The 20,913-nt window shown below is 36.7% G+C and overlaps 1 protein-coding gene across 1 annotated transcript in view; it reads left to right on the plus strand.

The window, feature by feature from the left end:
• Positions 1-16,032, plus strand: part of LOC311082055 (protein NLRC3-like) — a 46,570-nt gene extending 30,538 nt beyond the window's left edge. Inside the window, exons 7-8 of the mRNA XM_084112799.1 lie at positions 1,442-1,488; positions 14,675-16,032. Of these exons, the coding sequence (XP_083968925.1) occupies positions 1,442-1,488; positions 14,675-15,213 (586 nt within the window). The 3' untranslated portion in view covers positions 15,214-16,032. The remainder of the gene's footprint in view (positions 1-1,441; positions 1,489-14,674) is intronic.
• Positions 16,033-20,913: the final 4,881 nt, after the last annotated feature.

Here is a 20,913-nt window from a genome sequence, read left to right on the forward strand (position 1 = left end):
ATGATTTCAGTTATTTCAGAGGTCCTGACAGCCTACAACAGCAAAACAACCAAAACCCACAAAGACAAAGAAAATATAACAAACAACAGGATATTAATCACAAACCATTTCCATGATTTTCCTACAAAAATAAATTATTCACTTTATTATTCACATATAAAATACGATGGTAAAGCCATCAGGGCCAGGAGATTTGCCATTCTGAAGTGAATGAATTGCCTCTTGTACTTCTGTGGTAGACACAGTCCAAATCATTTGTGGAGACATCGTTAACGCAGGGGAATATTAGTTGATCAAAATTTTTGGGCCATTCCACAATTTTGAGTTACATTCTGATGAATAATGATTAGAATAGTATTTTGAAATTAATTTCCTCCGGGTCGGAAACTTCCACCGTTAGATTTAATTTTAGGGACCAGTCTAGATGCACGGACACTTCGAGATTGAAAAAGCAAGTGATTTGCCAGCTTTATCACCCAAAAAAAATAAAAAATGCTGCCTAACGCTCAACAATTGCTTTTCAACTTTGAGAGTTAGAAGTAAGCTACACTTTGAATGAAATTGGAGACGTTTTTTATAAATTGTGGGTGAAGGGGTCAGAGAATATTGGAGGTGCAGTTTAGAAAGTTAAATATTAACTTTTCTGCCATCCTGACATTCTCAGATCTCCTCAACTGACACACATGCAATTATTAGTCCATGAATGTAGGTTTTGAAGGCCTCCCACAGTGTGATGCTGCTAATAGAAATATTGTAATTTATTTCAATATATATATTTAAATGAGATGTGAGGAAATATTTGAAGTTGTTATCAGAAAGTAAATGTGAACTAAATCTCCATTGTTTAGAATAAGTTCTGGCTTGTGTAAACCTTAAATCCAAAGAAGGGCATGATTGGAGATGATGGTGCGTTCAAGTCCTCCTGGGAAGTTCGTGTTTACGACGGCACTGCGTTCAAGTCACTTTCCTCGGAGTAAAATGGCAGTGTACTTTCTCTAATTAATTACACAAAAATACAGCAAGGTTCTTAAACTCTATTTCTAGTTTTTTAATGTTTTTAATTAATTTATAAAGCCACTGCAAACTTTGTCGTTACATATTACATTGTTATATTATAATGCCATCATATTCTGTGTAGGCAATTAGCTTACTTCGCTGTAAATAGAAAAGCCTGACAATATCACTGTATTGTGGTATTCCTCCATGTTTCTCACTGACACGCCCACAACTCGTAAATATCAGGGCTTAAAGAAAATCCTGAGCTTCCCACTCGTATTTACGATATTGTGGTGGCGTTCATGTGCGTTCAACTCGTAAATACGATCTTTATGAGATGACTTGAACACACCATGACTATACTATGATAGTCGCAGGAATTGACAGTGTATCATTCTATCATCCAAAAGAAAAGAAATCAATCCTGTCACTGTGTGTTTTGTAGTGTGGATCATGGAGGAGAGATCAGGGTTACAGCAGGACTACGAAAATGTATGTCTACACACACACACACACACACACACACACACACACATACATACACACACACACTATATAAACAGTGAACATGATTACTGTGTGATTGTGTGTGTTGAACACATGCTCTCGTTCTCTTTCTCTCGCTCTCTCACACACACACACACACACACACACACACTCTCTCTCTCTATATATATATATATAAACAGTGAACAGGATTACTGTGTGATTGTGTGTGTTGAATACATGCTCTCTCTCTCTCTCTCTCTCTCGCTCACAAACACACACACACACACACACACACACTCTCTCTCTCTCTATATATATATAAACAGTGAACAGGATTACTGTGTGATTGTGTGTGTTGAATACATGCTCTCTCTCTCTCTCTCTCTCTCGCTCACAAACACACACACACACACACACACACACACACACACTCTGTCTGTCTCTCTCTATCACTCAAACACACACAGTCACCTATTCAATCACACACACACACACACACACACCAGAGCATATGAGCGGAGTGGAGCGGTGAGAATCTCAGCTCATCGCTCACGGAACTGTTCACCCCTCCGCTCCCCCGCAACATTGTACTGCCGGCATTAATTTAAAAAAAAGAAGAAGCTTATGGCTCGTTTCCACTGAGCAGTACGGTACGGTACGGTACGGTACGGTACGGTTCGGGTCTTTTAACCATGATCTGGCTAGCGTTTCCACTGCCAACAGTACCCTTACTTGATAGGCGTGGTGTTTCGATCGACGTCATTTTCGCGCGAAGAAGAACATAGTAAACTACAATGGATGACATACAGCAGATCTTGTTCTTGCTCCTCGACATGTTTGTCACAAGAAGACAAGCGCCGACATTAGGCTTTTCTCAATACCAAGTACGCAAAGTTTGTACTTGTCATGTGCGACTCCTACATGCAAATGGTACAGCGCGTTCTTAAAAGCGTCACTCAGCTCTGCTACTCTGGTTATCTATGTTAGTCTGTATGTACATATTAAGCAACAATAAAACGAAATATGTTATAAAACACCACTCTGCCTCTTTTCGTTTTCATTTAAATAAATTAAACATTATAGGGACACAAATGTGATTCATGCGCAACGCATATTGATTATTCACTGCACGTTATACGTTATTCTATTTATAACAAAACGAAATTTAAAACACAACCCTAACATTACCTCTTTTCGTTTAAATAAAAAATAAATTACACATATTCCAGGCAATATATGCATTTGTACAAATGTTGCAATAAACATCAGTGATAATCTTGTAATAAAAAAATGTCAAAAAAACATATTTCTTTTTGTAAAATTTCAGTTTTATCAATAATAGCCAATATAAAAGTTTACAGTTTTTCTCGATTGTTTACACACAAATACTGGTACTTGAGACACAATGACCACAACATGTAACTCATTCACCAACCCCCTGAACCAATTCTGCTGAACTACAAGCACAATTCCTGCTTTACACTAAAATTGCAGTTCTAAAACACACTTTTTTCAAAACACTACACACAATTCTCTGCTTTTGGCACAATTTTCATGCAGAAAATCTCTTGTTTTCACAAGGAACACACTGCCATTCAGATATGCACACTGACTCATCACATGGGCAAACACCCGTCACACAGTTTTACAATTAGCAATCAGAGCTTTAGCATAAAAGGGCAACAGGTGAGCTCTTCAATGGAGCAATGGATGCCAACATTGGATTTATTTATTTTTTACTGTAACTGTACACAGTCAATTCTTCTGTTGTTGTGTATGTAGACCACTGTATGTACAACTTTGTGTTGGTTGGGATGTACACTGTCTACATTGTTTTTGTGGGAAAAATACAGTTTTTGCCCGTTGCTTGAACACATTTTGCAAAACTTCGCTCATTGTGCCAAAACTCTACACACAAGTAAACATGACACAACACTGGGAAATATACCATTCACATCTGTGTCAAATTGAAACTCTACTATCAAAACCTAACATTCCTTTGCCAAAATGTAACTCTGATGACAAAATGACACATACTTGCATCATATGCATACACTTTCAGATCAGGGGGAACACACTAGTCTACTTTATATAAAACACTGCAGTCTTTGATTTTCACTGTTTATTCAGAAGGCATATTTTCAGGAGGCACATTTTCAACCAAAAAAGCAAATAGGCCTAATCAATATTGTATATTGCAGTAACATGAATTCAGATAAAGCAAAAAATAAATAAATAATAATAATAGAAAAAACACTATGCTGTAAACACAGAAAATCATGGCAATTGTGCATACGTGGGCTCATGGATCCCGCCATCTGTTGGGGTCTGGCCACAGGACCTCATCGACATCGCAAGCAATGTCTTCTCCCGCTAGGCACCGGGGAAAATATCCCCTTGCATGTCGAAACCATCCATGGATTGCTGTCACCTGAATGTCGCTGCAGGCCTGTTCCATTGCCTGCAGAAGAGGCATGCGGGCATGTGGTTGGCGGTCATATACACGCCATCTCCAAGCCGAAAAGAATTATAAAAGAAACTATAGGGTTTAAAAATGGTTATACTGTAAGTAATCATGGCAGGGGCGTAGCACAAGATCCCGGGCCCTATGTATAGGCAGTCCTGATGGGCCCCCATGTTCCAAATAAAATATATTCCAGACTTTTCAAGGGCCCTCTCTCCCCTTGGGGCCCTGGTAATCAGTACTGGTTTTACCCCCAGTCCGACACCCCTGAATCATGGTATGTTTCACAAAAACTACCACTTTGGCTGCAAAAGGAGCATTAGCACCCTGCAATACCCTGTACACGTGATGTGGTAATGTGATATACTGTAGTACAGTGCTGCCTGTAAATACCATCTGAGTAGAGTAGAAGGTAGAGAGGTGAAGACATACCTGTTTTCTAGTCGGAATGTGCTTATTACAGATGCCACTGTGAAGCGGCTTAGATGTGGGTGGACTCTCTGCCCAGCTTCCCTCATAGTCAGGCCATGGTTGATGACATGGTCCACCAAAGTTGCTCTTATATCATCAGAAATAGGGGTCCGTGCATGGCCTCTTCGACCTTGACCTTGACCTTGTCCTCGTCCTCCTCGTCCTCCTCCTCCTCCTCCTCCTCCTCCTCCTCCTCCTCCTCCTCCTCCTCCTCGTCCTCCTCGTCCTCCTCCTCCTCCTCCTCGTCCTCCTCCTCCTCCTCGTCCTCCTCCTCCTCCTCCTCCTCCTCCTCCTTTTTGTAGCTGGCTGATTGGTGTTCAGTTTTGCAAGTAAGTGCCTTCAGGTGTGTATTTGAGTGGTTGCAATTACCCGATGTGTTTTGTATTTTGGATACATGTGTTTTCCAAATGGCACCCTGAGATTTCATTTTTGAACGAAGTGTCTTATGTATGAAATAGAGTGTAGTATGCAGGACCAAGTGTGTTGCATAAAGGAGTAAGTGTGTTGCAGAATTGCAACTAGAGTGCAAAGCAGCGCTTTTGTTTAAGGTATGGGTACATGTGTTTGAGGTATGGTAACAAAAGCTTCAAGTTGTGTTACTTTAGTCTAAGCATGGGTCTATAGTGTTCAAGCAACGGGCAAAAACTGTAAAATATGTTTGTTACCGTGTATTTGTGTGTTCTGAGTATAAAAACAATATTCTCAAATATTTTACAACACACTTATGTATGTACTGTCTGTAGTAAGTGTAACACTGAACAAAAAAAGGCCTAAGTCATTATGATGAATGGAGAAGAAGTGTTTTCCATTCATCAGTGTTTTACATTGAGCACATCAGTGTTCAACTGATTCTTATAAATGTCTATTCATGTGATGGTTTGTGTGTGTCATTTGAAAACAAAATACCATTTTGAGAAGAAATAACATTGTTTTGAATGTAAAGTTTCATTTTGCAGGAGAATTGAGGGGTTTTGCCCATTGTGTGTGTGTTTTTTGATTTGTGTGTAGAGTTCTGAGAATATGAGGCATGCTTTCAGAAAATGTGTGTAAACAATCGAGAAAAACTGTAAGTAAAAGGTACAAGAAGCTATACAATAAGAAATAAAGCAAACAATTCAGTCAAATATCCAAATGCAGCGCTCTAGTCTAACATTACAACAGTAAAGTTAAATACAAATAGTAAACTTAGCCCTCAGCCAAAACAATTGACAGGGAACGAATTATATATTCACGAGACCAAAGATCGCCCGTTAGGTCTACACAAGACGAATTATATCTCATGTTTAACCACTACCGTCGGAGTCAGCGGCGAACGTCAGAAGAACTAGCCGAGGAAAGGCTCATCCAGCTGGGAAACATGAGCGCCGAGCGCCCGCTGATCGCGTGGATCTCACAACCGGGAAAAAAAAAAATCTTCTTTATAAATAAACCACAGATTTGAGCTTTAAACAACTACATTCTCGCCTGAAAAACTCTTAAAATTACATTTCGTGACACAGTAACAGTAGTATTATATTAAACTGTATATTAAAAAATGGCGCTTCTTATGTTGTCATTCCCCTTGTAGCACACGCAAGTGACGATACTCTGTCAACCAATCAACGTCCTGCAGTGAGTCTAGCTCCACCTTTTAGTACCGTACCACTGTGCTAGGTACCCCAATGGAAGGGTACCTAAAAAGTGGTACGGTACGGTTCGGCATTTTGGTACCATTCACAACTTTTGATAGTGGAAACGCAAATAAATGCGTACCGTACCGTACCGTACCGCTCAGTGGAAACGAGCCATTATAGACAAACTGTAATTGCTGACAGGAAGGTACCACATTCGGCAAGACAAACGCAACCAACGTGATTATCTGTAAGTAATGTATAACACTATCAAAAACAATAGCATAATACAGATCTCTATGTTACAGAATGAAATATCCAAAATACTGGCCAGTTAACCTTCATTACAAAAACATTCATTAAAGCAGTGTTTCTCAACGGGTGGGTCGTTTTGAGTGGGTCGCGGAGTGTGCAGTCAAAGAAACAACAAGCGTAATTCTGTTTTTTCTGACGCTAGACTTTTATTTTAAAAGACGTGCGTGAAAGCGGTTGACTCTTCTATCAGTGCATGAGAAAAACGCATTGTCCTCATTTAGTATCCACGGCCAGGTGAGATGTTGTAAAGTTTTATGTCAGTGTCATTATTCTAACGTTATTTTTGTAACTATATTTCTAAATGACTGTGGTCTCACATACCAACTTATTTTATATTAACAAAAACTATTTCTGAACTGCTATTTAATAGTATTACCTTATACTCTTTATTCATCATCAGTATGTGTCATATTCTTATATAGCCTACAGTATTTATCCTTCGATGAGACGTTAAACCGAGGTCCTGACTCTCTGTGGTCATTAAAAATCCCAGGATGTCCTTCGAAAAAGAGTAGGGGTGTAACCCCGGCATCCTGGCCAAATTTGTCCCTTGGCCTCTGTCCATCATGGCCTCCTAATCATCCCCATACACTGATTGGCTTCATCACTGTCTCCTCTCCACCAGTAAGCTGGTGTGTGGTGGGCGTTCTGGCGCAATATGGCTGCCGTCGCATCATCCAAGTGGATGCTGCACATTGGTGGTGGTTGAGGAGATTCCCCAATCTATGTAAAGCGCTTTGAGGTCTCAGAAAAAGCGCTATATAAATGTAACGAATTATTATTATTTATTATTATTATTATATGGGCCATTCTACAGAATTGGTTCAAAGACAGAGTTGGAAACGTCTTGTATTTTTAATTTTTCCACAAATTTTGTATGTATGCAAATTGTATAATATCCAAGGTAGGCTACACATTTCTAGTAATTGTGCAGTTAATTATCATATTGTATTTTCAGAAAGTTTTGGAATATTTTTCCTCTCCCCAAATTTGTCACTACCAAATAATTTAATAAGAAAGCTTATATTGATCTATTCATATTTTGTTTACATCTACTTTTGCAATAAAAAAAGTAAAAGTTAACCTGTTAACCGTTGCCAGTGCGTCGGCGCACTGAAGCGGTTTTATTTATATATAGTTCAAAGTTACTATCAGATTTAATGTTATACCTTGACAAACTATACATCATTAAAAAGATATAAGACTCAAGTTTCAGAATTTGACCACTATTGTATTCTGAGAAACTTATAGCGACAGTTATTTCTTAATTTGTGTCAGGAGTTATGAAATGAAAAAATTAGTCGATACCTTTGATATGAATTATGCGCGTCAGCCGCTTTCATTCATAAAAAAACTCCCGTGCCGTCGTCATGACAGCGATACACAAAACAACGTGCCTCAGGGCTTTAGCTCAAAAATGTGCAGATTTGGAGAAATATTGATATATTCTCATAGGTTTACATCAGATTTCTATAGACAGGAATAATATTTATTGAATTTATACCCAAATGCGTCGATGTAATCATTATGAGCGTTTGCATAACTCTGATACTGTTTTCAATTCATACCAATAGCCTGAGGGCGCCCTCGCCGCCCTGTGCACAGTCCATATATAGAACATGAAGAAGAGCCATGATCATGTGACATTCCAGGAAGCCTCGAACACACACAAAGCTAAGAGATCGCGCTGTAACTATGGCTGTAACATGCAGTTTTGAAGACAATAAACATGTTTGCTATGATATTTGAGTTACCTGTGTTTTTCAATCCATGCCAGGTATTTCCATAATAATAGATTATATTTATAATGTAATGCTAATCTATATAGAATCGTTGTGCAGAACACTATCTAATAGTATATTTTCTGTCTGATTTTTTATCTGAAGCCAAATTAGATCACAAAAAATTATTTAAAATACTCGATTTGCTTTATAAAGTAAGTTTATAAGCACAAACATGGTTTTAATCTCATAAATTGTCGTGTATTGATGGTGTGCTAAGCTAACATGCTAGCTAGCCCTAGGTGCACCTGCCACCTAGAAGTTATATTTTTATTATTTTTTGAATGCTTACTGAAATGTTTCTTTATTCAAGAAATGCATTTGATACAGTTTAAAATGTAAGGGTGAACTTTAAGAAAAGAAATTAGTGACTGAAACCATATGAATAGCCTGTGAATAGCCAGTCGTTAGTAACTATAATGCAGACAAAAGAAATGCATATTTAGAGCCATAACCGGGCTGGAGAGGTGTGAATGTGTGCAGGGGGAGACTGAGACTGAATGGGGCTCGTTTGCACCACAAAACAATAAAGACAATATACTGGATAGATGGTTAGAAGATGACAATAAACATCAGTAGCATTTTAGCGTCAAATCAAAATAAAGTCACATGACATGGTCTTGAAAAACATTTCACTAAATACAGAGTTTTGGACTTATTATCTTAAGATTTTAAACATAAAATGTTTAGACATGTGGCATTAGCTGTAGTGCATTTCTAGATTGCTCCAGTGCCAACTTCAATTTTTTTTTCATGAGGATGTTTCATAAAAAATAATTTCTAATAACTTTACAAAACTTTGAAGCTATTTATAACAATTTTTGTCATTATGACAATAATTAATTCTACATTTACAATAAACTGCCAGGTGTCAGCTTTCAAATGAGATCATACTTGTGCTTTTAGTACAAAGGGTTCATGAACTGTATCTGTTTCAGTTTGGGTATGTCATTTCTTGGGATTTTTCAAAAGTGGGGTTGCAGCTTAACAGGTTAAAAAGTAAAAAAAAAAGTTTTCACAGGTAAATCAATAATTACAATTTGACAATATTTGAAGTGTAATTTACAAGATTTGTTGTATTTTGAATCCAATCTTTCTTTGTAAAAGGCATTAAGTTAATCATACTGATTTCAAAGTTAAGGATTCATTACAATCACTATAATAACATCTTAGCTGATAATTCAATACCTTATTTTTAGACAAAACATGCATGTTTTGGTTGTGACGGCACATTTTCGGTAACAGTAATGTATTGGTAGTGACCACATCACTTTACAGAATTTAAAAAAACCCTATACTAAAACATACTAAGATACTAATGATTTGCATAACTGTACAAAAAATGTGTTTTTTTCCCCCCAAATAAATGATTATGTGTTCCCTTTTGTCACTACCAAAACAATGATGACATGTTTCGGTCATGACTGTTCGGGACAGCCACCTCCCAATTGAAAGTACCCAATAAATGATGATTTTATATATATTAAGCTTACTGATATTTTAAATATTACTGTGGGATTCAGTAGATAATAGAAGGATCTTAGTAAACATCTAAGATTTGAATACTTAAATGCTTTTTAAATGTGTTTTTTGTGGGACAGCATTTTGCACCAATTCTGTAGAATGCTGGCCCATATAGGTCAAATTCCTAAAAAAAAATAATAATAAAAAAGGGGTCGCAGCTTAATGTCCATGGGAAAATGTGGGTCCAATGGCCTAACCAGTAGAGAACCACTGCATTAGAGCACAGACAAAGTTATTATTACTTATCCATATAGCAATGTTTATTATGGAAATATATTACAGTAAGATTGTTACATAACAAATTTTTATGCAATAAAGAAGGTCTAATTTAACAATGTTTATCCTCCAAAACAGACAGAACGGAGAGAGTGTAGAATGGCAAAAAGGTTTTGGCAAAATACAGTAGATGTATTTCTTAAAAAAATAAAATAAAAAAAAAGCCTAAATTGAAAGATCAGGAAGATGGATATGAGGACAAAGAGAGGAAGAGGATAGAGATCAGAAGGAGACAAATGAGATGTCAAAAAGACAAAAATAATGACAAAAGAATGTCTGTCTATTTTAAAGTTTAGGCTATATTGTATATAATGAGCTGCATTTGTGGGTGTTATTATAGCACAATTCTTAACACCAAACCACGGACCTCACTAATTTTCAAACCCTGGTTACGGCCTTGCTTACGACTCCGAGTCGAGTGTGAATTGAAATCGCTTCATACGTTTCAGTGCGCGCAGGAACTGAACGGTTCATTCAAACTGATTCGCGAACCGATTTAGGCAGATCTGCCAACTTGTTTGATGAAGTCTTTGAAAAGAATCGACTCAAAAGAGTGATTCATTTGTGAATTGAGCACCGCTCAAGCCTAGAAAAAAGATACATCGCGCTTGGAATAAACACGCATTTAACAACACATATTGCATTAAAATAAAGTAACGAGAGGAACGTCGCCCAACGTAACGAAGTAAAAGTACAGTTTTTTCATTAGAAATGTACTCGAGTTAAAGTAAAAGTACCCACATTAAAATATACTCTTAAAAGTAAAAATTTTCCAAAAAAATACTCAAGTAAATGTAACTAAGTAAATGTACTTCGTTACTACCCTCTGCTCTCTATAGAAACAGTGAACAGGATTACTGTGTGATTGTGTGTTTTGAACACATGCTCTCTCTCTCTCTCTCTCTCTCACACACACTCTCTGTCTGTCTCTCTCTATCACTCAAACACACACACAGTCACACATTCAATCACACACACACACGCTCGTCGGCGCTGAGTGCTCGGTTGAGGAGACTGTTCTAGTGGTGGGAGAGAATAGTGGGTCACGATAGTATTCGATCAGCGTCTAGGATGAACGGAGCGGTTGTTTTGTTCTTGGACAAAGTTGAAAAAGTTAACGACATTGTAGAAAGTGGCATAGTTCTCAATGATCGTTTTGTTAAGATTTTTCCACTGGTTAATCCAGCAAGGAAAGTCTTGTTGTCAAATGTACCCCCGTTCATTGGTGAGGAAACCTTGCAACATGAACTGTCTAGATACGGACAGTTCGCGTCAGCAATAAAAAAAATTCCGATGGGTTGCAAATCTCCCCTGTTAAAACATGGTTTCTTTCCGACGATTTGTTTACATGATATTGAGAACGGATATTGAGGAAATAAATGCTGCTTTCAAGTTCAAAGTTGATGGCTTTGATTATGTTATTTTTGCTACAACAGAAAACATGAAGTGCTTTGGATGTGGAAAAGAAGGGCATTTAGCACAAGCTTGCCCTGAAAAAGGCCGTTTAGTAAACGCTGCAGATGAGAATGGACCTCAAAGTCAAAATGTAGACCAAGAAATTAATGTGGAAAGGGATAGGCAAGCTGATGAAAGGGCAGAAACGAATGTAGTACATGTGGAGAAAGAGGACAGTGGAAGTAAGGGGTGTAAAAAGGGAAACCTGAGAAGTGATGAGATAATGGATATTGAGATTGATGAGGTAGAGAATGAAATCTTTAATGAAATCTTTAATCTTTAAATCCTTGTGAAGCAGCTGATAAATCTAAGAAAAAGATGCAGGATGAGAAAAATAAGCAAATGTCTGATGTTTCTGATTCAGGAAGTGAGCAAGAGGGTTCTGAGGCATCTGTGGAAGATAATGGGAGCCAAGATCGCAGTGGCTACAGTTTAGAACAGATGAAGAATTTCTTACAGAGTACAAAAGGAATGAGAAATGTTGAGGTGATAGAATTTTCTCTCTGTTTATTGACTCAGCAAATAGTCTAATGAAACAAAAGGGTGATGAGTGTTTGTCGAATCCAGAGGTGTATAGATTAAAGAAAATTGTGCAAAAAGCACGCACCCAGACAATGCAGAATGAGTCACAAGAATAATGCAATATTTTGTTGTTTGCTTATATTGCTGCTCTCTTCCCTCATAATGAGCACTTTTAAAATTGCCACCCTAAATGTTAATGGGATGAGGGATGCTAAAAAACGGATGCAGCTCTATGACTTAATCAAAATTAAAAAAAATAGATATGTTTTTACAAGAGACTCATAGTACAAAAGAAAATGAAGTAGAATGGCTGAAGGATTGGGAGGGAAATATCATTTTTAGTTATAAGACCTCTCTTAGTTCTGGGTTAGCAGTTTTGTTTTCAAAACATTTTATGCCAATGTCTTGTGACCGTTTTGAAATAATAGAAGGTAGAGTTCTTAAGCTAATAGCAAGGTTTGAAAATTTCACAATGGAATTGATTAATATCTATGCGCCTGTTAAACCTATTGAAAGAATGTTGTTTTTGGAAACGTTGAGTGAGAATCTTAAACAGTGTGATATGGAAAACATTTTTATACTTGCTGGTATGTACATGTTATGATATTGACAGAAATCATATTGAACCACATATGGTTTCAAGACGTAAATTGTTAAACGTCATTAAAACCTACCAACTTTGGGATGTTTGGAGGAACTTTCATTTTAAAGATAGGCAATACACTTGGGCTCATGTGAAAGACAATTCTGTTTCGTTAGCACGATTGGATTATTTTTATTGTCTTAAACATCAAGTACAGTATTTTAAGTCTTGTTATATTTGTCCTGTTGGTTTTTCTGACCATTCAATGGTGGAAGCTTGTGTGTTCATTGAATCTGTTAAGCAAAAGAGTGCATACTGGCATTTTAACAATGCGTTGCTTGAGGATGCTGCTTTTGGACAATGTTTACTTTTTTTGGGATGGGATGGAGAAGTCAAAAGCCTAATTTCGCTTCAATACAGCAATGGTGGGATATTGGGAAGTTAAATATACAAAAACTATGTAATCAGTATAGTTCTAATGTCACTGGGGACACTCTTAAAAAATATTAGGATTTTAGAGATGGATACTGTGGAGCTCCAGGGGCTGTGTGGAGCTCATGGAGATCCAGGTCAAATTCAGACTCTTAAGGAGAAAAAAGTTGCACTAGCTGATCTGTTGGACACTAGAGCTCAAGGGGCGTTAGTTAGGTCCAGATTTCAAAGTATTTCTGAAATGGATGCCCCGTCCTGATTCTTCTTTAATCTGGAAAAGAAAAATGGGGACTCTAACATTCTGAAGAGGGCTGTTAGCTTCTATAGGGAGCTGTATGCCTGTGAATGTGGAGTGGATCAGTCAACAAATCATTTCCTTTCAGATCTTCCACAAATGACTGAGGAGTCGTGGCTGCTGGCGTGCTCTGTACAAATGTCCAATTAATAAGCGGACAGGTGATCTCCAGTGGAGAATTGTACATGGAGCATTAGCTACGAACAGACATGTGGCGCATCTTAATCCTAGCGTTGGGGTGGGTTGTCCTTTTTGTTTAGAGGTAGAATCAGTGTTCCATTTATTTGTGCAGTCCTCACGTTTAGGGGATCTTTTTTCCCTTTTAAGCAATTGGTTTTTATCTTTGGGTGAGGGCTTTTCCTTCAAATTGTTTGTTTATGGTCCTAGGTATTCCGTTCAAAGGAAAAGGAATTTGGTTTTAATAATTTTTTTATCAGGCACTACAAAATTAGTCATTTGGAAAACAAGGAAAAACAAACTTCTAGGGCAGGATGCAATAAGTGTGGTTCCTATGTGTTTGGGTCTTGTGGCAGCTAGACTAAAAGTAGAGTTTGCATACTATAAGTTGGTGGACTGTTTACCAAAGTTTGTAGAATTATGGTGTGTTAATGAGGTATTGTGTACTTTATGCGAGAGAAATGAATTGGTGTTGACTTTTTAAATATACATGTAAAAAAAAAATGTTGGATGAAGTGTGAATAATTTACGATTAAATTGTTATAATAAAAGTGTATTAAAAAAATATTCTCTCTCTCTCTTACACACACACACACACTCACACATGTCTGGTTCACTATCTTTGTGGGGACTCTCCATAGATTACCATTAATGGTTTTTATACAGTACAAACTGTATATTCTGCCCCCTTACACTAACCCTACCCCTAAACCTACCCATCACAGAAAACTTTCTGCATTTTTACATTTTCAAAAAAGTATAATTTAGTATGTTTATTTACCCATTCCCCTCATGGGGACCGCTGGCTGGTCCCCACAATGGAGGTGATCTCAGGTTTTACTATCCTTGTGGGGACATTTGGTTCCCACAATGTAATATAAATCAAACGCACTCATACACACACACTCTCACTCTCTCTCTCTCTCTCTCTCTCTCTCTCTCTCTCTTTCTCACACACAGACACACACACAAAGAGTTTTGTAAAATGTAAAACTTGCTTGTGAAAATTGTGGCAAAGCAATTAAAAAAACTGTAAAAGATTAGACAGTTTCATAATTCCTGATTACAGAAACATTTGAACATAAGAATCCTATGTTTTCTGTTTGGTAACCATGGTGATTTCAGTCAGAACCTCATTCAGGACAAAAGCTGTTACAGAATGATATTTCTTTAGTGCTTTATTATCATTGGTTGCTTACAATCCTAAATGAACGAGTCAGATCTGAAATGAAGACTCAAGATGAAAAGAAGAAAATTCACTGATGTGTGTTTTCTCTCCATCAGATTCTCATCAGTTCACTCTGGATCTGAACACAGTGAATACACACCTCCGTCTGTCTGAGGGGAACAGAGAGATTACTCGCACTGACACAGTCCAGTCGTATCCTGATCATCCAGACAGATTTGATTATGAGCGTCAGGTTTTGTGTAGAGAGAGTGTGTGTGGACGCTGTTACTGGGAGATTGAGTGGAGAGGACGTGTGTTTATATCAGTGTCATATAAGAGCATCAGCAGGAAGGGACGGGGTAATGAGTGTCGGTTTGGATATAATGATCAGTCCTGGAGTTTGATCTGCTTTTCCTCCAGTTACTCATTCAGACACAATAACATAGAGACTGAAATCCCTGTAGAGCCCATCAGCAGTCTGAGAACAGGAGTGTGTAGAGTAGGAGTGTATGTGGATCACAGTGCAGGAACTCTGTCCTTCTACAGCGTCTCTGACACACTGAGCCTCATACACACAGTCCAGACCACATTCACACACACACTCTATCCTGGGTTTGGGCTTTATTCTGCTGAATCATCAGTGAAACTGTGTTGATGAATGAGAATAGACTGATGAGAGACTCTACCCATAATTCTTTGAGCTCATGATAAATCAGTGACAGTGAGATGTTCTAGAGTCTCTTATTGTCTCTTCATTACATTAATAACACAGCTGAACTTCTGTCAGTGAAATAAAGAGAAACAGACAATGATACACAGAGAAGAGAGAGGAAATATGAGACACAATGAGACTCACTGAAACATGTCTGGATGATACGAGCAAAACTAGACTTCCAACTCTAAACTCAGTTTAAGACATTCAGAGATGTTTTATCTCAACTTCTCCATGTGTTCAGAACATGATTCCTCTGCTTTGGGTTATGTGTGTGTTATTAAAGACGCTTCTGCTGTAATATATTGTGTACTGTACTAAACCTGTTGGTGGGGGTTTCTGGATTGATCTTTATCTTTTTATTATTATCTTTGTTTTCTCTCTCTTTTATTTTGTCTCTCTATTGCTGTGAAAATAAGACACATTCAAGAGAATGAATCAATATCACAGTTTGTTGATCAATTCCTGTGTGAATGAAGGATCTCATGATTCTCAATAGAAACTGTACATACTGTAAACACTTGATCAATTATTGTAATATAATCCAGTTTACTTTAAATAAACCTGCTCCTGAACAGAACTGAGTTACAGACCTGCTGTTATTGATCAGATGTCTTATCTTGAAGTATGATTTTGGTCATATTGCCAATCCCACAATGACACATAAAATGAACTTTTCTTTATTAATTCATACACTATTTTAACATGTATATTTAACTTGTTAACAACATTTGTAGCTATTTGCATATTAATACTGTAATATCTGGTATAAATGGTTTCTGCACCCAAACATTACAGTTTTGCCTATTAAACAGAATCTCACACTCTTTCATTGCCAGTTATTACTACGAAAACAGTCAATAACTTCACTGTCACACACTATAGTGTCATCAAATTCAGTGCACACATCACTGCTGTCCTGATGGTTATACTACAACACTTATTTTGAATAAATATATGTTTGCATAATTTTTATGATTGTTATCTATGAAAAATATTCAATAACTGCACTGTAATTCACTGTATTGTTGCCAAATTCAGTTTACACATCACTGATGCCCTGATGACTACAACACTTAGAGTTTTAAAAAAGAATGGTGCATAGATATATACACTAGATGTCGCCTTGTTCCAATGAACTGCCATAGCCAAGGTGGCATCTAGTGTATATACCTATGCACCAGTCTGCGTACACGTCACACAATAGGAAGCGCCCGCGCCTTCAGATCACTTGGACGTCGCTGTGTACAAAAGGTAAAAACTATATAAATACTGTTCGTTTTCTCACACAAACCGCTCGTTTCGTGTCTTAGGCCATCAATGTGTACTTACGATGGGGAATTGTTTAATTTGCACGATGGGGAATTGTTTTAATTTGGACTCTGTGCATGCTCTTTGAGACAGTGACCATAGACCTGCATTATCTGACTGAGAGATAAGAACGGTTTGACCTAAAAATATCAAAATTGAAACTACTGCGGAAAAAAGACACCTACATCTTGGATGCCCTTGAGGTAAGCTAAAACATACCAAAATTTAATTTCAAAGTGAACTATCCCTTTAAGTATGAATGCGATCCGGACATCATCCGCAATGTTGTCGTTATCATGTGACCTATGACGATGGCTGAGTTCCAATTCGCATACTATCCGTCCTAAATAGTATGCGAAACTAGAATTAGTACGTCCCAAATCGTAGTATTTTGAAATGAGTATTCCAAAGATACCCGGATGGTCTACTAACGGTTAGTATTGCCCACAACCCATTGCGTGCGGGAGGGAGGAGCTTTGTGGTGATGGTGGTGATGTAAACATGGCAGCCGGTGTGGTGAAGGGTGGTGAACAATCGTGTCCGATTGAAGAGATGAGTCCGAGCTGCGTCAATAGCAGAGGAGAAAGACCGCGAAATTTAAAAATGCGATCATTTTTTACACACCGGATGCAGCAGCGGAGATGCGCCACAGTTTTTAAGTGTAAGAATTCAAATGAATAACCTTAATTAAAATGATATTTTATTGTCTCGTAATATTAATGGGTTATGTTGTGCCAAACAAGTACCGTGTTTACCTTGTAGGGTAAATAAAAAGGCTCTAGTACAGTGTCAAACAAGTCAGTGCCTTTATTTTTATGTATTTCTTTTATTGTTTCTGTCTTAGATTTATACCTTACTATAAACTCTTATGAAAATAAACACCTTTTACTACACTAACCATAGTTTAACCATACTGACTTAATGTTATTTGTAGTAATACTGTGGCTGTGCAAATGTTAACTTTATCAGTCCAACCAAAGAAACATACTACACTTTTACTATAGTAAAAGCATGGTTCATTTTCATCGGGGTATTTTTGAGTATTATACATAAGTATAAAATACGTTAAACAATAGTTATACTATAAACTTTAAATATTTTAACTCAGAAAATAAGTAGCTTTCGTTACACACATTGCACATGAACGTCAGAACCAGAGAACCAGCCACACAAACGACCTGCGTTTGGTTGATCTACGACGTCGCCCTGCTTCACTCCTCAATTTGGTAAAACACATTGTAAATGTATTGTGTAAAAAACGATGATGAAAAAAGATGGGAATAGTAAATAAAATTATATTGGACATAAGAATGAATGAAATGTAAAATGTTTTGTTAACAGTTGCGGTGTGCGTAACTAGGCAACCACGTCCTCGTTCACGTTGCATGACGTCATCGAAGTATGTCCCAGAACGTGCATACTCTTTTGCTACACACTCAAAAGTATGTACTTTTTCCTCACAAAAAAAGTACATACTTTTAGGTCATAGTATAAGTAGGCGAATTGGGACTCAGCCGATATCATCTTCTTCTTCTTCTTCTTCTTCTTCTTCTTCTTGAGGCAGAATTGTCTCAAAAATAATTCACACAAAAACATGATTCACACGTGTAGTCAATTTCACATGCATGAAACCTAATTCACATACACAAAAAAAATAATTCACTTGCATGAAAAAAAAAAATCACAAAAGCAAAATAAAATTATATATTCGTAAAATACATTTCACAAATGCAAATCACACTTCGTAGATATACAACTGTGCACAAAAACTATGAAGGTATTTTTGGTGCAAATCAACTGAACGGCTGTGACAGTGAAATCTGTAGTTGTAGAGAATAGCCACACATGTGTGTATCAGTGAATGTGAAGTCACAGAGAGAAATGTGAGCGTACGAGTTTCTTAATTAGTGATTTGTAGAGTAGGATTTGTCCGCCTGCAATGAAGAATTTGAGAAGGTGTAACTGTTGTGTTGTGTTTGTGGGAGAGAAAAAAAAACAAGTTTGCAACTCTTAAAACATTTCTCTCTGTGACTTCAACTTCACTGATACACATGTGTGGCTATTCTCCACAACTACACATTTCACTGTCACAGGCGTTCAGTTGATCTGCACCATATGGTTCCTTCATATTGTTCCTGCGATGTGAACACGCCAACATCCGGGAACTTCCACCAGTAGTTCTGTAGGAGCGATGAAGAGGTTCCTCAAAAAGCAATCTCTGTTACTGTAATCTCCTATTATCACTGTAAAGCTGCTTTGAAACAGTCTATATTGTTAAAAGCACTATAAATGAAGTGACTTGACTTCGGTTATGAATGGAAGCTTGTTTCCACCACAGAATAAAAACATTTTAAAAGAAAATTGTGACTTTTTTAACCTCACAATTGCACGTTTATATCTTGCAATTATGACTTTACAACACGCAGTAACGACTTTATATCATGCAATTCTGACTTTATTTCCCGTGTTATAAAGTCGAAAACTTTAAAATTAATAAACTCGAAATTGCGTGAAATAAACTCGCAATTTACCTTTTTTCCCTCAGAATTGCATGTTTATATCTCGCAATTTTGAGTTTTTCTCACAATTCAGACTTTATATCATGCGATTCTTGAGATATAGCTTAAAGTCAGATTTGAGTGTAAACTCGATCGCAATTATGAGAAAAAAAAAGTTAGAATTGTGAGATAAAAAGATAAAAAGTCCCAATTAACTTTTTAATAAGGGTTTATATAGCCCATGTATTTTTGTAAGGTATGTCATATTTGTACCAGACCTCAAAAGTAATTAATGATTTCCACCGTTTCTCTCTACTGTAAATCAAGCAGCCTTTCACAAATACTGTGACTTATATTACTATTTGAGTGACAGAGACTTTAAAAGGAACTGATTTTAATTATAATCACTTTAGCCTGATAACAATGTTAAATTAATCAAAATCAAGACTTCCAGTGATAAAAATTAAAGCTTATAATTTCCCCGTTTTCTTTTACTGTTGTTCACCCTATTTTATTCAGACTTTATGTAGAAGGGCGAGTGGTTGATATTTATATAATAGGCCTATATTACGATATATATGTATATATATAAATAATATTATTACACACACTCAAGGTACATCGAAGATATTCAGGATAAAAAAGTTGTATCCAATTGTTGCAAAATAATGTACACAAACATCTTCAATGTTTTATAACCCAATCCATACTTATTTTTTTACATTAAGAACGTAAATACAGTATTTTAAATGGCCACAATATTTTTAAACTCAGTTAAAATGCAAAAAAAAGAAAAAAGTTTCCTTTCATCATTTATAACATGATGCATAGAATTCATCTGCCCGTTCTGCTCCACAAACAACTTATTTCTGTCTGTACATCAGTTCACCATCTACTGACTTTTGTAAATGACCCTCACTGACACTAATGTGACTTACACTTGACCCCACACAATGTCAAATGTGTTTGCTCTATTTCAGAAAGTGTTTTTTCCGTCTTTGTGAGTCCATCAGGGTATTTCCCAGTGCTCTTGTAATTTTTTATTTGTTTATAAATGAAAGGATCCATGGGTCAATCAATGAACCAAGCCAACAAACACAATAGCTAAGCACAGTTAGCACACCTAATAGCATGTTGACTATAAGGATGAGGTCCCCTCCGCCCTTAAAAGCTTTCCTATTGAAGTAGATTCAAGTGCTTTTTAATCACAGTCAAAATCAGAATCACCTTATAAGAAGTTGACTATAAGGATGAGCTCCCCATTAAAAGCTTTTCTCAATGCAGGGGCTCTTCAATTACAAAATAATCAAATAATTAAATAATCAAAATCATTATCACTCTAATTTCCAAGTACCTTGGGTTTGCATGTACAATGAATTTGTCTTGGTGTACTAATGCTTACAATAGTAACAGAGAAGGGATGATATCAATAATAATAAGATTAATTCAGATTAATCAGACATCTGTGAGGTAAGATAATAGAGTGAAAGATAAAGTTATGAAAAAATATATACAAGTACAAATAATCATATAAACAGTTTAGAAAGAATAAAAATAGACACATTAACTGTACATTGATTTATGTGCAGAAGTAGTCCAGTGAAAATGCTCAGTTACAGGAAGGTGCCGTATAACTGTGTTTGACTTTTTTGTTAGGTATAACAGTTATATCCTTTGTTATATAACAAAGGATTTTGTTTTTTACTTTTTATTTATTAAATGCCAATCGAATTACAAATAATAAACATGACAATAGTCTAACACATATACACATTTTAACAAATATAGTCAACAGCAAATAGTAAAATAAAATATACAGTAATATATAAAATAA

The sequence above is a fragment of the Abramis brama genome, assembly GCF_963993115.1.
Source record: "Abramis brama genome assembly, chromosome: 4".
NCBI classification, from domain to species: Eukaryota; Metazoa; Chordata; class Actinopteri; order Cypriniformes; family Leuciscidae; genus Abramis; species Abramis brama.